General features: G+C 34.8%; 2 protein-coding genes across 2 annotated transcripts; both read right to left on the bottom strand.

Annotated features, from left to right (window-relative positions):
• Positions 1 to 8,521: 8,521 nt before the first annotated feature.
• LOC121120446 (venom dipeptidyl peptidase 4) lies at positions 8,522 to 11,790 on the bottom strand. Its single transcript, XM_040715313.2, has one exon. It carries the CDS (start codon positions 11,605 to 11,607, stop codon positions 9,049 to 9,051), a length of 2,559 nt encoding a protein of 852 aa, XP_040571247.1. The 5' UTR covers positions 11,608 to 11,790; the 3' UTR covers positions 8,522 to 9,048.
• A 52-nt stretch (positions 11,791 to 11,842) lies between these two features.
• Positions 11,843 to 16,630, bottom strand: Eph (Eph receptor tyrosine kinase). The gene is made up of 2 exons (XM_040715312.2): positions 13,925 to 16,630; positions 11,843 to 13,241 (listed from the first exon to the last, which is right to left on the bottom strand). The coding sequence occupies exons 1-2, from the start codon at positions 16,256 to 16,258 to the stop codon at positions 12,441 to 12,443; spliced, it is 3,135 nt and encodes a 1,044-aa protein (XP_040571246.1). The 5' UTR covers positions 16,259 to 16,630; the 3' UTR covers positions 11,843 to 12,440.

Genomic DNA, 16,630 nt, shown 5'->3' with positions numbered 1-16,630 from the left:
ACCCACCCTCGCCCACCCCAAATATAATCATTTGGACGCCCGTTGAGTTAGATTAGATATGAAAATATATTAAAAATGAGTTCTAAGAGGAAAAAACGTGTTGAAGCTTTGGTTTTGGAAAAAAAAATTACATACGGAATATTGATTTACAGGGTGGTACAGTCTCATCAAACAATTTAAATTACTATCATACTATAGTATGGATCCGAATACCTGTGGATTAATGACTTTTTACAGGATGAATATTCCCCTCTAATTAATTGACCAATATCTGATTCAATCTGCTCGCCCTTGTTTTGAGCAACATGTCTTGGATTCGTCTCAAATAAACTTATAAGACTGCGGTCCTATCAGTCCGGACATAATAAAATTTGTCAGTCCTAGGACCGGTCCTTATCGGTCTTTCATTCTAACTAAAACAGCTGAAATGACATAGTTACTCACTATGTCCTTTCAGTTGTTCAACATAACCTCTTTTAAAAAGACAAGATACTTCAGCTTGGTTCACTGATAGGTGCAAAGAAGTTTGCGCCTATCTTCTTTTTGTTGTGTATTTAACGCAATATTTCAACTTTTATGTTGCAAAATGAAGGGGGGGGGGGAAGAGAATTGAAAAAAAAAAATGCTTCACCAGAAGAAGTCAAGGCGCGACCCCTACTTCTTCTGAGAGTTGTGCCCCACTTCTACTTTTTTGCGTTTTCTTGGTATTGTTCTAGTAATATGTGAAGATTAATTCGAACTTATTCTAATAAAAATCATGTTATTATATGGTGTCATTGAAATAAGTAATAACAACTTGGAATCCCGAATTCTAATAATAAAAACATTCAATCATTCTATTCCACTTAGAAGAATGAAGATTCATCACATTTTCCTCTCAACAAAGATGTTACCTCAGAGGAATCCTCACTCCTTGGAGTAGTTGGAATTCGTTCGTAACTTGTGTCAACTTAACATCTAGGAAGTGTGTTGGTTTTAGAATTACTTATTTGTCTTTGTCTCTTCTATTTTTCGATTTTTTTAGCCTGTAGAAAATGAATCAAAGCGACATGATGTCCTTGCATGACAGTCCAATGATTGGAAGTTCGAGTTAAACTTAAAGTTTAAAGCAGGAAATATGTGGCTAGAACTTAATATTATACGTTCGAGGTATCATTAATTATTTTCTTCCTTTATATTTTCAATCCTAGTTAGGATTGAAGAAAATAAAAAGATAGCTAGGACTGAAGGACCCACGTATGTAAGACGTTGAATAGTAAAAAAGGTCCGACCGATAAAAAACAAAGAGCAAAAAACTGATATGTCAATCAGACCTAAGACCGATCCAACACTACTCGTCACTGACTTGCAGTTAGTATTACGCACAACGTCTTTTGGAATATTTTTCCTCCGTAAATGACATCAGGGAGTCCTTGTTGAGCATGGAAACTGCATTGGCCTTCTCCTATGCCATATTCAAGAAGGCTAAACTCAGGTGAAGGGAGAGGTCGAAAGCGTTCAAAAATTGTCTTTACTCAATTATTTCACTTCATTTGCAGTGTGGGCCAATACCTGCAGCCACAATTTGTGTGACTGGTGTGTCAAAATCTCTAAGCACAATAGTCTTAATTAAATTATGTGAAAGTTGTAATGGGACACTAATTCTGAAGCATCCTGTATTTTGCAACTCCCTGATTAAGCAATATATTATTTGTACTTGTGTACAAGTGGGGATTTTATACGAATTGTATCTCGTACAAGAATATTTTTCCAGTTGCTTTTTTTTCGTCTAGAAATGCTATATTTCTATATGCAGTAGGACCCTGGAATTGTCCGGAGTTATTAGACGTTGGCGAACAAACTTAGTTTGCTTTTTAAAAAAAGAAGATAACTCCCCCAAAAAATCTCAGTCCTACTCTTCGTTTTCATAAGGACACTTACACGTAGTTAGTGTTGAGTCAGTTCTTATTTATTCGGTCCAGTCCTGTTTTCGGACCGGTCCTTTGGACTGTCAGCACTAGGACTGATAATAAAAAAAAGTTCATTGACGTCATCAAGGACCGAACTTTATAAGTTTTAGGACTGAAATGGACGGGGCTGCAGTCTCAAGTTCTAAGTAAGGAGCGGCAGAACACTACACATAATTACTCGACACTTATCACATCAAGAATGAAATGATAACATTTTGAAAAAATAAAAAGGAAACATTAATTCATATTTTATACAACTCTTCACATAAACTCACAATACGAGTATTGTGAGTTTTTATGTTGTATAAAATATTTTTATCTACAACACGGAAATAATATTGTATAACAAAGTAATAACATGTTTTTAATTCATTTTAGGATCATATATGTATAATGAAACAAGGCAGTTGATAACATTTTTATTCGCCCCCCCCCACTTAGGAATTTTTGCATTATACTACATTATACAATAGTATGCGTGTCATAAGTCTTGTACACTTTTTATACCGATAATAACGTTTAAATTTCGTGAAAATTTCATAAAAGGGAGAAATAACAAAAAATCGGTTTCCTGATAGGTGTTTATTGAATAAATAAAATACGCTGAAGGTCTTTTAGGAGTTCTAAAAAACAGAAATGGAAAAAATTCGTCCAAAAATCCCTACGCGCATCAAAGTTGGTGTCAATCCCTGTGTGATTGCATGTAACTTCGGAATCAGTAGGACCACTTTATTCAACACCAAAAAGCTCTACAACGAAACTGAATCCTTTGTCGATCGTCACAAGTCGGGAAGACCGAAATCGGTTCTCACAGAAAGCCTCATCAGGAGTGTGAAGGTAAAGATAGAGACGAACCTTTGTGACAACATCTACCTAATGGCCAGGGACCTCAGGGTTCACGAAACGGGTGTCCGGTGCATCTCTAAGGAGGATTTGGACCTCAAGTCTAGGGCAGTCACGAAAGTTCAGGGGTTGACGGCTTTACACAGACAAAAGAGGTGGGACGATCGAAGATCATCCTTAATTAATTGAAGAACCCCAATAGGACAGTCCTCATTTTTTCGGATGAAAAAATTTTCACAGTTGACCCAGTCAGCAACTCCTGCATCATTCAGTACATCGCTAAGACACCCCTCCCAAGGTAAAATTCACCGGGGTTCGAAACACCCAGCCAATTCCATGATGGTCGGTGTCATTCGTTCAGGTACGGCGTTTCCACCGGTGTAGATGAAATATACCTTGAAGCCCAGTTAATATATCATTATTATGCCCAAAAAAAGGTGTTTCCCGCCCTCAACGCAGCCTATGGCATTGGAAATTGGGGAGGGACACAGGACAAAACAGATTTTTCAGTACTTTTGAGACACAGATAATACAATTATTGAATGTGGAATTGATTGTTGTTCATATATTGAAGGAGTAATTTATACAATTATTATTTGACAATATAATTGTGACGTCAAGTGAAGACACTCTACACTTCTTCTTTTTTTAATGTTACGACACGCTCAATGCTACAAGTAAAACGCCTGCAAAATTTACTATTACTAGTTACGTTATTATGTCTTCGATCAAAAACGTCGTACGGATGACTTACAAGGAGAAATACCTACAGAAATACTTTGCAAGGCTGTGTCTTTATTGGTCCAAGGGTTCAAGCGGTTCCGGTTCTTGAACCCCCAGAACCGGAACCGAGACTGCAATATATTGCTTATCGGTCTAAGTTCTTGTGCTTATTTTCGTTTGTTGTATTTTTTGGTATATTTATAATCTTTTAATATTCCATCTGCATAGTTTTGTGTAAATGAAACACGTCGTTACCTTTATTTTATCATGCAACCTTTCATTCAAAATGAAACTGGAAAAAGGCCCGAAATCATCTGGTAGTTAGCCAAATAAGTCAACCATCTTCCACAAATGTTACTTGTAACTATAATCATATGTTGATTCATCTAATATAATGACTATTGACTAACTTGTAAAGTTCATATAATGATGTGATAATCATAGCAACTGTATATTTATTTATTACTTCCAAAAGCAATTATTTTAATTATTATAGTTTATGCAATGACTAAGCAGTATTTCTTTCTTTGATTCGCTTATTGTCAAAAAAAAAAAAAAAAACAGAATTGACGATTAGTAATTATTAGGGGCATTGAATATTTATTACATTAGGTATTATAATAGAGTCAATTGATGACGAAACTAGGTTACTATTTTCATACCCAGTTCGTCACTAGTGAAGCATGTTGTTTTTCTTCGATTTCTGCCAATTTTCTAATATTTGTGCTCCAGCACTTTCGTAGAACAACCACATATTAGCATAGATGCAAATAATATTATCCACCTGTATCTTTTTAAAAAAAACGGAAATAAACGTAGTCACCCTGACAATTTGAAGAATGTTTGGGAGAAGAGCAGTTTAGCTCTAATGCTTAGGATGAAAATCCTTTGTAAAATTGCCATCTTAAATAAAAACACAAAAATAAACAAGGGAGAAGGGGGGAGGCAATAAACAAGGACATTGACAAGAATTACTCCGATGTCAATCCCCAATTCTACTCTGAGTCCAACAAGGACTTACAATTATAACTCCGCAACAAATACTCAGGGTTACTTTCTGTTATGTATTCGTGCCTCCTTCCCTCTAATTATCTTATTTATTTTACTTTCTCGTATGTATATATATTTGTAAAGTACTGATTTTACCTTTTTATAAGTTTAAATAGTTTTGTAATCTATGTATATACCAGAGTAGTTTTTTATATAGATAAGAATATAGATATTCCTATAAATAAGCCTTGTCTTATTCCTCCACGCCTTTCCTTCTCCTCACTTCTCTCGGTCGTCCTGGATCCCTCCTTTTAATAAATAATTGGTACCTCGGCAACCTTCGTAGAGACGCAACACTTTCCGTCTTTTATGAGTACACACGAATGTTCTACCAGGGTTAGATTATAATTGAATCTAAAGGACTATAGGCAAAGAGTGGACACTTTAGGCAAGGAAGGTAGGATTTAGTAGTTGTCGATTCTGATTGGCTTAAACTTAGAAGCTGTTTCATGTTCCTCAAGGCACTTAGCCAGTTTGAACAGCCCATTTCCCCACCTAGCGAAAAGAGAAGAATAAAAGCGACTATGTCACAACAATAACACGATATTATAGGTCGGCCTTCCTTGTTTTTAGATTGAATTGTTTATTTGTCCTTAACCGCTCTTTCCCTTGTGCCCTTTAATTGAATCTATTTAGGAAAGAAAGTTCACTACTCAGGAATTATATAGTAAAGACAACTGCTATAAAAAAGAAAATTAATTCTTCAGATTACCGATTTCAAAAAAACGGGTCAGCCAAAAAATTCCCAGGATTTACATCCTTAAGCATAGCTGTCATAACGTTTCATTTAATTAGCTGCTGGTAGCTCCTACATGAAATGAATATATACATATAAACCCTACTCCATATCTAGCAATGATTTAGGCATGAATTACGTAGATTTCGATCATCATTTCTACTCTGAGTCCAAGAAGGACTTACCCTTACAATTCTTCAACAAATCCTCAGTGTTACTTTTCGTCTTGTGATACTTATATATTTGCTCTTCAAAAATAATGAAAATAGCTTTGGAAAATAAAAAATATATATATTAATATAGAAACTATAAAAAACCCTCCTATTCGTCAATCATAATATTATTTTCATCTATGCGTATAAATGTTGCATTAACAACGGCTATTTGAAGGTGGGGAGTGTAGATAAGGCCGGTTTTAGCGTGAGCAAGGCCTGGGACAAAGGTGTAGTCCCTTTTCTCTCTTTCTTTCATTTTTTTAATTCTTGATATCTAACATATATTTTCACTTTTTTAGAAAATAAAATGCAGGGAACTTTTCTATTTTTCTAAGACATTTTTTTGGTTGAAAAATAATTTTTCTATTTTATTTTAGCCTTCTTTGGCCCTTTTTAATAGTTTAGGTCCATATTTCCTTTGTTTTTGTTTCTTTTTAAATATTTCATTCTATTTTTAAGACGACATTTTTTAGAGAAAAAAAGGTCAATCATTTTTGTATTTTTATAAACTTTTTTAAATTTATTATTCCTGTCTATATTTGCATATTCTTTCCAGCACGGGTCCCAATAAAGAGCGGTCCTGGAGTAAGCTTACACCTCTTAAACTGACCCAGTGTGAACCCAAGGCAGAGTTGTGACATACATATTTTCTGATTTTACAGCCTCGGAGTAATTTGTATTATTTTCATTAAGTTTCTTTTGAAATGATATCAACTGAGCCAACTTGGTTCATCCATGGGCAAAAAATTGTCAATATTAGAATTGATATTATAACTAATGTACAATTAACTATGCTATGAAATTGATGTCAAAAGTTGCATATTGGTTTGAACTTTGTAACAACAAAACCTCAAATCTCAATATCACTCTACAAACAAGCTGAAAATTTTGCCAAAAACTGAAGAATTATCCAACTAGTCCTGTTCTCCCCTTACATTTTAATTGGATGATGAAGTATTTGGCCACTGATATATTATCAAGTATACCTACGCTATATAACATGTAGATGAATAGAATTTCAGTGTGCACTGATTAAGTATTCTTCCATAAAAAACATAACAGGCTCATTTTAAGAAATATAAAGATCTTAAGCTGTACGAATGTAAAATTTGTCGTCAGTAATTAAGCTTAAGGTTTACTGATAATCACATATTTATTAGCATAGTATATTGATGTCAAAATATATTTTAATCTATTAATTTTGTCTAATTGAATTACATTGTAATAAAGCCATTCGGATTTTATCTATATTTCGATTTAACACAAATAAATTCAGTTATTTGTAATTACATTGGGCCAGGGATTTAGTAAGTTTAAAAATTAGTTCTAAGGGAAAACGGTTGTTGTGTGGTTTCATCATCTTTTTTGTTCATTATTTAATCGTTCGTCGTGGTATTAATTTCCCCCTTGGATGTAAGCATTCTCACCGATCTTGGGTGTAAATTGTTTTAAAAATACATCATAAAATAGGTATATATGAATTTAAATATAATTATAATATTGTACCTGCACTAATGCTATTTTAAATGTAAAATAGGAGTAATTCATTTTCTCCCCCAAAATCATATAAAAGGTAGCTGAAACATATGATACCATATGTATCACTCCCACTTTCTCCTCGTGCTCTTCTTTTCGTTACAAAAATGTCAACTCTATTCAGACATATTAAAATTATATCACCATTTAACAGGCGTAAGGGACATTTATATCAAAGACAATAAGTTAGCAGGATAAATTGTTTGACTAACTTGTTGAAATTGGATTATTTTCATTGCTTTATTTTACTCAAATACTATGTATGTCAAGAGTATTTCTCTATTCAATGTTTTGTGGAAACGCCTTTTCAATGTCAAGAGTGTGGATTTTTTTTTTTTTTTTTTTTTTTTTTTTTTTTTTTTTACAGTTAAGACACAATTCAATCGTCATCGAAATAAAGTACATGCCAAAGTAAAAGAATTCATCACATTCTAATATATTTGAAAGTGTTATTATCTTGACTAAAATATATTGGCCGTAATAAAAATAAATTTATTACTTTTGAGTTAAATTAAAGGCTTAATTTAACATGCTTATAACTATGTTGACTATGTTATAACTCTGATTTAGAACAATTATGCACCATTTTGTTTAATAATTAATCTGTTGGCATTTTAAAGATAATTTCATCTTTCCCTTAATTATAAAAACTAGTGTTCTTAGTGGCAAAAAAACTGTGACGGTCGATTTGACAAGATTATACCTATTGAGTCTAATTTTGTACCTGAAAAATCATTCCATATAGATAACGACAGAAAATAATCCACTTGTTTTCAGGTCCAGAATGTACAGTGGATGCATAATAACCTCGAATTAAGCTCCTGAAGCTTATTTGTGAGATTCCTGTGTATTAGAGGTGAAAAGTTAGACCCAATCGAAGCTTTTCCAAATCGAATGTCCCAGTTTTTTTGCAAGTAGAGACAAAGATTTTTAGTGAAGAGGAATAATGAAATTACAAAGGGAGCGCTCTTAAAATGGCAACAACGGATCAAACAAAGCTGTGTATCTTTGACCTAAATCGCATAATTATAATTTATAACAATGTTAAATAAATTATGACAATAAAAAATGAATGGATTAATTTTTAATACACCTAATATCTTATTCAAGATATTAAACCTTTTGAATATATATGAATTTGGTGAATGCTTTAAATATAAAGAAGGCTAAAGCAGGTATTTACACTACCTTCAACTGCGAACTCCTGTAAGAATACGATTTGAATAGATGGAACTATGTAGCTCAGTGTACAACGCGCTCCAGAGACATTATTCTCTTGAACTCAATGTTCAATCATGGACTGAGGTCACTCCAAGAGAAGAAAATATACATCACGTATTTTGACTTGAATGACAATTCCTAGGACAAATGGAGTAATTGTAATGCTATTAAGTTACTTATACTTAATTGGTGCAACTCCATATGACCAATTAAATGAAAATTGAAAGCCATACAAATAAAATGCATTATTTCGAAATATTTTTTATTTATTGAATCATTTGTAGACGCAACTTCCACGTAATATAATTACATATTCATTTATAAAAACATTTTTTATTAAGATTGTATACAAAAGTATGTCATTTACTTTTACAATTCATACTATGATATAATTAATTATAATAAAGATTTCTCAAAAAAATATAATTGAATAGACACTCATTTTTTAACAATATCTGACAAGTTAAAATATAGCATCAAATTATATATTTTGTATGAGTCAAATAGGCGTTAAGAGCTTAAACTTTAATATATATCAACCAATATTTATGTACACTATATACCTAACCAGTATTTACAAATTAAATTATTCCTTTGAAAGGATTAATGTTATGTCCATCATTATATAAATCTATTGAACTACGCTAGTATTCGATCATATGGATTTCTTAACTGTATTCACATAGAAATCCGGATGATAAATTAAGGCTAACCTGAGAGAATTTTTTGAAAATAAATGCGAATAATAATTATTATGAATCTACTACTACTTAAGTTATTCCAACCCCTGACCAAAACAGTCTTCCACAAAGAAATTAGTTAAAGTGTGATATAAATGTTTGCGAACATAGTGAATACCGTGGTTTTGGTCCGTGTATACTTGTTGTCTGAATAAAATGTCCTTCTCTTCAAGAGTTGCTGAGAGGATTAAAGACTGTTGGAAATGAACATTATCGTCTTTGGTTCCATGTATTAAATAAAATTTCTTATTTTTAAGATTATCAATATTCCAGTAGACACTGCTCTCGTTATATCCTTTTTCGTTATCATTTAGTGGAAGTCCCATAAATCTTTCCGTATAATAAGTATCATATAAACGCCAATCCACAACAGGTGCTACTGATGCACCACAGGAAAACAGGCCTCCAATGTCTGCTGTTAGAACTTTCAATGTTAGAAATCCTCCATAGGACCATCCCCAAATGGCTGTTCTTTCATGATCAATAAACTTGTAGTTATTGAGTAAATGGTGAGTGATGTGAAGAACATCTTGAGACTCTACTTTGCCAAGATTCCTGTACTGGGAAAACTTCCAGTCATCACCTTGAAATCCTGATCCACGTGGATCTATTACTGCCGTAATTATATCGTGAGCACCACTGAAATATGAATAGAATTCATGATAGTTCCATTCTTCTTTAACTTTGAGATATCCAGGTCCTCCATAAACTTCCACGAGTAAAGGATAGCTATTAGCTTTTTCAGGATTAAATCCAGGTGGATAAATAAGTTTAACATTTGCTTTTTGATCTGAGCCTGGAACTCTAACTCTTATGAATTCAATGCTTGGCAATGCAAATTCTTTTTTAATCTCCTCTAGTTCGTAATTATTTTCTAGTGGCATTATAAAACGAAGTGATTTCGATTGATGGATAGAAATCCAAGGAACATTAGGTCCTTTGCACTCTAATACATAAAACGAACCCTCCAAACTCATTCTAACATTAAAAAAACTGCAATTTGTTCTATTAAGATATTCCATTTCCGGAACGTTACAACTTAAGCACTCATGTTCACCAACAGGAGATTCAGGTGTTTGTGGAATCCAAATACGAAAAAAATGTTTTGAAGTCGATCTATCTGGTAATGTAGATGTGTAATATAGATAACCACTCTTATTCCAAGATATCAGATCTACAATATCAGCATTTTTATTTGTTATTCGAATTCTTTCATTTCCTAACACTCTAAATACTTGTCGGTACCTAAATGGAGTTGAATCATCTGGTAAGATCGTTAGAAAATCCCGATTTGGAGGATTAGGGTTGAAAAAAACTTTATAAGCACTTTCTATCCATCCTTTTGCCTCTGTTCTTTGAAATATCTCAACACAATCTAAATCTTCAACTCCACAAAGTGATAGTACCGTTTTATTTTGAACTCGATTCATCCAATCTACTGCAAAAGTTAAGGAATCGACCCAGGTTACTCTTGAAAAATGAACTTCTTCTGAATATAGGGAAGATGGTTCTGATAATTGTTTCACAGTTATGCCACTTTTCTCATCCAGATTTGCCAACCATAGAGAAAGTGAAGGATTCGTGGTTCCTACTTTAGGATAACGAAGAGGTTCTTCGAATCGAGGATAAGGAAAATTTCCGGGATTAGGACGTGGTGACAAATTTCCATACTCCTGTAAAATCATTGATTCGACCAAGGTGTCATTAAAGGAGCCCCAAACAATTTTTTTCCCATCAGGTGACCACCAAAGTGCAGAATTACTTTCAAAAATTTCTTCTTCGAATACCCAATCAGGTATTCCATTAAATATTTTTCCATTAATACCGGAAGTCGTCAATAATGTATCCAAAGCTAGGGCTGATGAACGGTAATGAATGTTGTTGTCCATATCGATGTAGACAAGAGCATTTCCTTTTGGAGCCCACGATACTAAACGACAGTAATACGGCGAATCATTGTCTGCGTCTGAGGGTTTCAAATCCTCTATGGTTCTTCCATCGAGGTCTAAGACACGATATTGAGCATAAGATGATGCTCGATATAAACTATGATAATGTGACTCAATTAAAAGATATTTTTGATCACTGGAAAGTTTTGTAGCAGCTTCTCCCGGATGCAGCATATCCCCCGATACAACGTGCCGTTTTTGCAGTGTATCTACATTGAAAATGTAAATTCCTCGATTCTTGTCGTAAAATGTAATTTCATGATCACTGATCCAAGAGCCGTTAAAAAATCTCGGCCAAAATTTATTTCTTTCAGTAACATCATTTAATGATATTTCTTTCAAATTATTATCTGAGATGAACTTCTCTGAATTGGCGAATGTATATACGGGCTCTGGAGGGGAACTTTGATGACTCACAGAGACTGCAATTAACGTTATCGAAGCCAGAAGACAAATTGCTGAGATGATCATAATCCATTTTTTAGGTCGAATATACGAAACTTGATTACTTAGTATTCCAGTATTTTCTATCGTTACAGATCCTTCGTTTGACGTATTGGCACTTACTTTCACTACATCTCCATCAAGGTTTCCGTAGTTAAAAAGCCTTCTTGCTCGACTAAACATGTTGAATTCAAGAGGCATATCTCAACAAATCTTCATCACTCAACAATCAGACACTAAATACCATTTTTCAGTGGCTACAACCTGTGCAATATCACCTGTACCTTGGTTGTTGAAATGGCGCGTCACGTTCACCTCTCAAGGTCCTTTAACAACGAAACAGAGGTAGTTTTGGAATGGTAGCTGTTTGTAGCGTTGCCAGCACTCTTTAATATATATACCTATAAATTCAATATCACAAAGGGAACAATACACGTTTTTAATCAATTAATGTATTTCATTCCATAATAAAAAAAGAAATATAATTCATCTAAATATTGAGTGCTTCTGTTAAAAGGTTCAACTCTGAATTACTAATTTGGGGCAAATAAAACCCCCATTGATGGCTGCCTAACCTTTAATGACAGAAAAATAATTAAAAATGCACATAGTTAAAAAAAAATAGATATAACATTGGAGGTGTGCTTGCTTATTTGTCTGTTTCCACGGTATTTCCTCGTGGGAAAAAAAAATATAAATAAATATTAAATAATATGAAAAATATCCGATATTATCCATACATTTGAATGCCTCCTATTTTGTCAATATTTAAAACTAAATATTATCTTAATGTCAGACATAGTTGTATTAATATTTTTAAATATAGATATATATATTTATCAAGTGAACAAAATTAAATTGTAACTAAATAAAAGAGGAAGAAAAATAGCAGAGAAAAGTATTGATATGATCACAGTTTGTATGTACATTGAATATATAAATATCTTAAGATTTCTTTTTCAAAACTTAATACATGGTATATATAAAATGATATATATGTATAATTTATAATATCAAGGAGAGAGAGAGAGTAACTATACAAGGAAGCCTTCAGACACATTGAGTGAAGATTGTGCCCTCATGGCATGAATACTACCCATTATTTTCTTCTGATGTCCAACTAGGGTTATACCCAAATCCTGTTGTAGTTGTGCTAAAGTTATTTTGGCAACTTCCGTCATATCTTTGATTCCAGCGGAGGCAAAATTTTCTGAGTAACGAGTCATTTTTATGGAACTAAGCCACTCTTCAATACTTCTAAATGCGGAGTAATCAGGCACGTTACTGCCATATATGTTTTGTAAAGGATCTGAAGCGAGTTTACGAAGAGTCTCAGGACAACATATTAGTTTATCTAATGTCTTAACAATTGAACCAAAGGAAGGTCGATGAGATCTTTCTTTTTGCCAGCAGTCTAGCATTAATTGGTGATTGGCTTCTGGGCAGTCCATGGGAGCGGGGAGCCTATAACCTTTTTCTATGGCTTTGATCACGTCTTGGTTTGACCATGTCCAGTAGGGGCGTTCACCATAGCTCATGATTTCCCACATTACAATACCAAAACTCCAAACGTCAGAAGAGGAAGTAAATTTACGGAATGCAATGGCTTCTGGAGCAGTCCATCGAACAGGAATTTTACCACCGCGTGTAGTATATGCTCCATCTACATTTGAATCTGCAATTTGGCGGCTCAGTCCAAAGTCCGCAATTTTGCAAACAAGTTGTGAGTTCACAAGAACATTTCTAGCTGCTAAATCTCTGTGAACATAATTCATCTCTGATAAGTATTGCATACCATAAGCTATACCCCTCATCATTCCAATTAGCTGCACCACCTAAAAAATAAATGATTTAATCATTAGAACATTAAATCATTTGAATAAAAAATATAATCTTAAACTAAAATGAGAAAATCCCAATTAATTTTTGACTTCATATATAGCCCAATATTTCTTTAGATATATTTAAGTCAATTATAGGGTATGTATTCAATTTTGTGAGATGAGTTAAGATACCAAGAATCTTAGTTATAATTTAGAGCCTTTATTTGATTTTAGAGACTTATATGGTCCTCGATATCGTCTTTCAAATAAAACCTATGAATTTCTAATTCTTTTATTGTGACGATCAAATTGGGCTACTTTAAGTACAATTTGAGGAGCCTACAAAGGATTAATTAGAATAATTTATTCATAGAAATTGTCGAAGAATACAAATGTACCACAAAATTGGGAGAAAAATCATTCTAGCTTGATTTTGTTCTGACGGGCCACATTTGCGGTGTACATTGTCCTTTCATACTTTTTAAAAATTTAGTTTAATATTCAGTGTATAAGAGGACCAAATAAGGATTAAATTTTACTACATAGTTTTGGTTATTTAAGCTAAGGATATCATAGGAAAATTAACTATAACATATCAGAAAAATTTGGTAAAATGTTATTCATTACTCAAATTGGTGGTGACAGGTTTGAGAAAAATCTAACCAAAAATAATACTTTTTTTTTTTTTTAATTACCTGAAATTTTCCGTCGTTGGCCCTTAAAAACGTATCCAGTGAGCCATTTTCCATAAACTCTGTGATGATCATGATAGGATTAGTTTTAGTGACAACACCTTGTAGAAAAATGACGTTAGGATGTTCAAATTGTCCCATAATACTGGCTTCAGTTAGGAAATCCGCTCTACACTTTTCTGAGCTTCCAGGTTTTAACGTTTTTATAGCAACAAGCATATCCTTCCTATCTGGAAGACTAAGCCTTCCTCTACAAACATCCCCGAACTCTCCTCCTCCGATAATGGCCTCAATAGTAATAAATCGCGAGTCTATTTCTTTTGCAAATTGTTTTACAGCAAAGTGAGGGTCTTCATAGGTATGAGGATCGACATACGTTTTGTATGGAGTGGAAATGGGGTTATAAATAGGTGATGTAAGAGTTTGAGCTTGTGAAGAGTTAACAATAGGATGAGATTCATTATTTCCAAAGTGGGAATCTATTCCACGATAGTCCAAACTATCACAACATTCTTTTTCTGACTTACTTATCCATCCTGATGATCCTCCCTTTCTTACAAAGAAGAAAAGAAGCGCCACAAGAAGAAGGGTCACAATTACGGCTGTAATAGAGCCAATGATAACAGATGAACGATCTACAACAACACCACTTGACCCAGATTGATGATGTTCACCAACAAATATAGGTGTTTCAAAACTATCTAAAGTTGTTTGGTACACTGGAGGACTTGAGAATCTACTCCAATGATGATGATTTCCATCTCCCGATTTGACACGTACCCTAAAACCGTACGTTGATGCCTCCTTTAGACGATCAATTTCAGCCTTTTTATTTCTTGTCACGATGGTTTGGGAGTTATTGTGCTCTGAATGACGCGGAAAATACTTCACTTCATAATAACGCAACAAAAAATCTTCTTTCTCATCTTTCTTGGGCCAATTCCAAGATAGCACCACTTTATGAGAGTGAACTTGATCAACATTAATATTCATATTATTAGAAATATATTCTTCGTTTGGGGTATGATCAGCATCCTTGCTCAGGGGATCTATATCATCTGTACGAATCGATATTTCAGAATAGTTATCCAATCTTCCTGACACATTGGATACAGCATTTACTGCATAAATCCTAAAAATATACGTTTTCCCAAAGTCCATATCACTAACTTTAACGTTAGTTTCATAAAAGGGAATCTCTTTTCGGTCAAAATGAACACTATTGTCAGCACATCCCTGATAGCACTCGGCTCGATATCTCGTATCCTTATTGCGCTCTTCCAATGGAGCATTCCAATTAAGAACAGCAGTACGAGGTCCAAGAAACTTAAACTTAAGATCTCTTGGAGATCCAGGTGGTCTCCGACACGGTACAGAAAGAGGTTCCTCTGCTCCCCGATAGTATCCAGGATCACACTCACACAAACCAGAACCCATTTTAATTGCTTTACTTCTCGCAGGACAGTCTGTGCAAGTCTGAACATTACCTTTTCCTGCTTTATATTTACCAATGGGACAAGGAGCACAAAGCCCAGTTAAATTATGAGCTTCATAACCCTCAACACAAAGACAGGTACCCGATGAATACGCCCAAGACCCATCCGCTTGGCACAAATTAAAGAGATCTCCCTTAGGAACTGCATGAGGTACACATTTACCCTGTACCCTCTCAATGGAAGCCACTCCTTTTCCAGTGGGTGTCTCGGGATATTGAGCCAGGTTGAGAACGACTCGAGGACACGTGAGATAATAGACCTTGACGGCGAGCAGCGTGAGGCAAGCACCCTCATCTTGGAACAGAAAATAAAGGCCCCGCTTCATATTGGAGACATCCAAGGAGCGAACTTCCGTGTTGATGATCATTTCGTCGTTGGAGGTGATTCTGCCTTCATCTGCTGCAATCCGATCCAGCATCGTGTAGTCTGCTTGATCCCACGAGTCGCCTCCCGAGGAGGAGGAAGAAGAGGACGCGTAGAGGCGGAACGTTTCCTTGCATTGAAGCGCTTCTCCTGGGAAGAGGCGGCAATTCCGCACAGAGAACTTGATTTCAATATAAAGGCGCGCCACTCCGCGACTCCGAACCAAGGGGGTTCGAAGCCAGTTGTTCACATTGGGGTATCCCACATCGCAGGCCACATAACAGCGCCAATTGATGGATTTGTCAAAGTCTGTGTAACTCTCTTCCACCCAACCCGGAGTCCCAGATGAGGGGAACCGATTCCAATCCAATTGGGCTTCTTTGGTGGAGTCCAAGAGAACGTGAATCTCGCCATGGGCCCATTGGGAAAAGGACAGTATCCCCAAAAGGAGTCTCCATCCAAAATGGGACACACACATTACTCGGCCATCACTTTGTAGGGAGTTGAAATGAACATGAGTTCCGCTTCTTCATAGGTAGGTATTCGTATCGCCCCAAACTTACGAGAATTTACCACCATAGAACCGAGGAACAAACAAAAAAAACAGAATTTCTCTTCTTTTTCCTTAAAAAAACTACTAGTTACTAAAAAAGAGTTCCCTTATTAAACATTTTTCCTTTTCTTCTTCTTTTCTTGATTGAGCTAGTGAGATAGGTGGAAGAAGAAGAGGAACTTGAGGCGGAGCAGAACCTTCCCTTCCAGTGGATTCCCCTTCCCCTTCTTCTTTAGTTCCAGCTTCACCTCCTCCCCATGCCGTACGTCCCCGACCCCTCTTTTTCTTTCCTTTTCT

Source organism: Lepeophtheirus salmonis, chromosome 6 (genome assembly GCF_016086655.4).
Source record: "Lepeophtheirus salmonis chromosome 6, UVic_Lsal_1.4, whole genome shotgun sequence".
Taxonomy (NCBI): Eukaryota; Metazoa; Arthropoda; class Copepoda; order Siphonostomatoida; family Caligidae; genus Lepeophtheirus; species Lepeophtheirus salmonis.
Note: the sequence above shows the minus strand (reverse complement) of the source record. Positions and strands in the feature narration are given on the sequence as shown.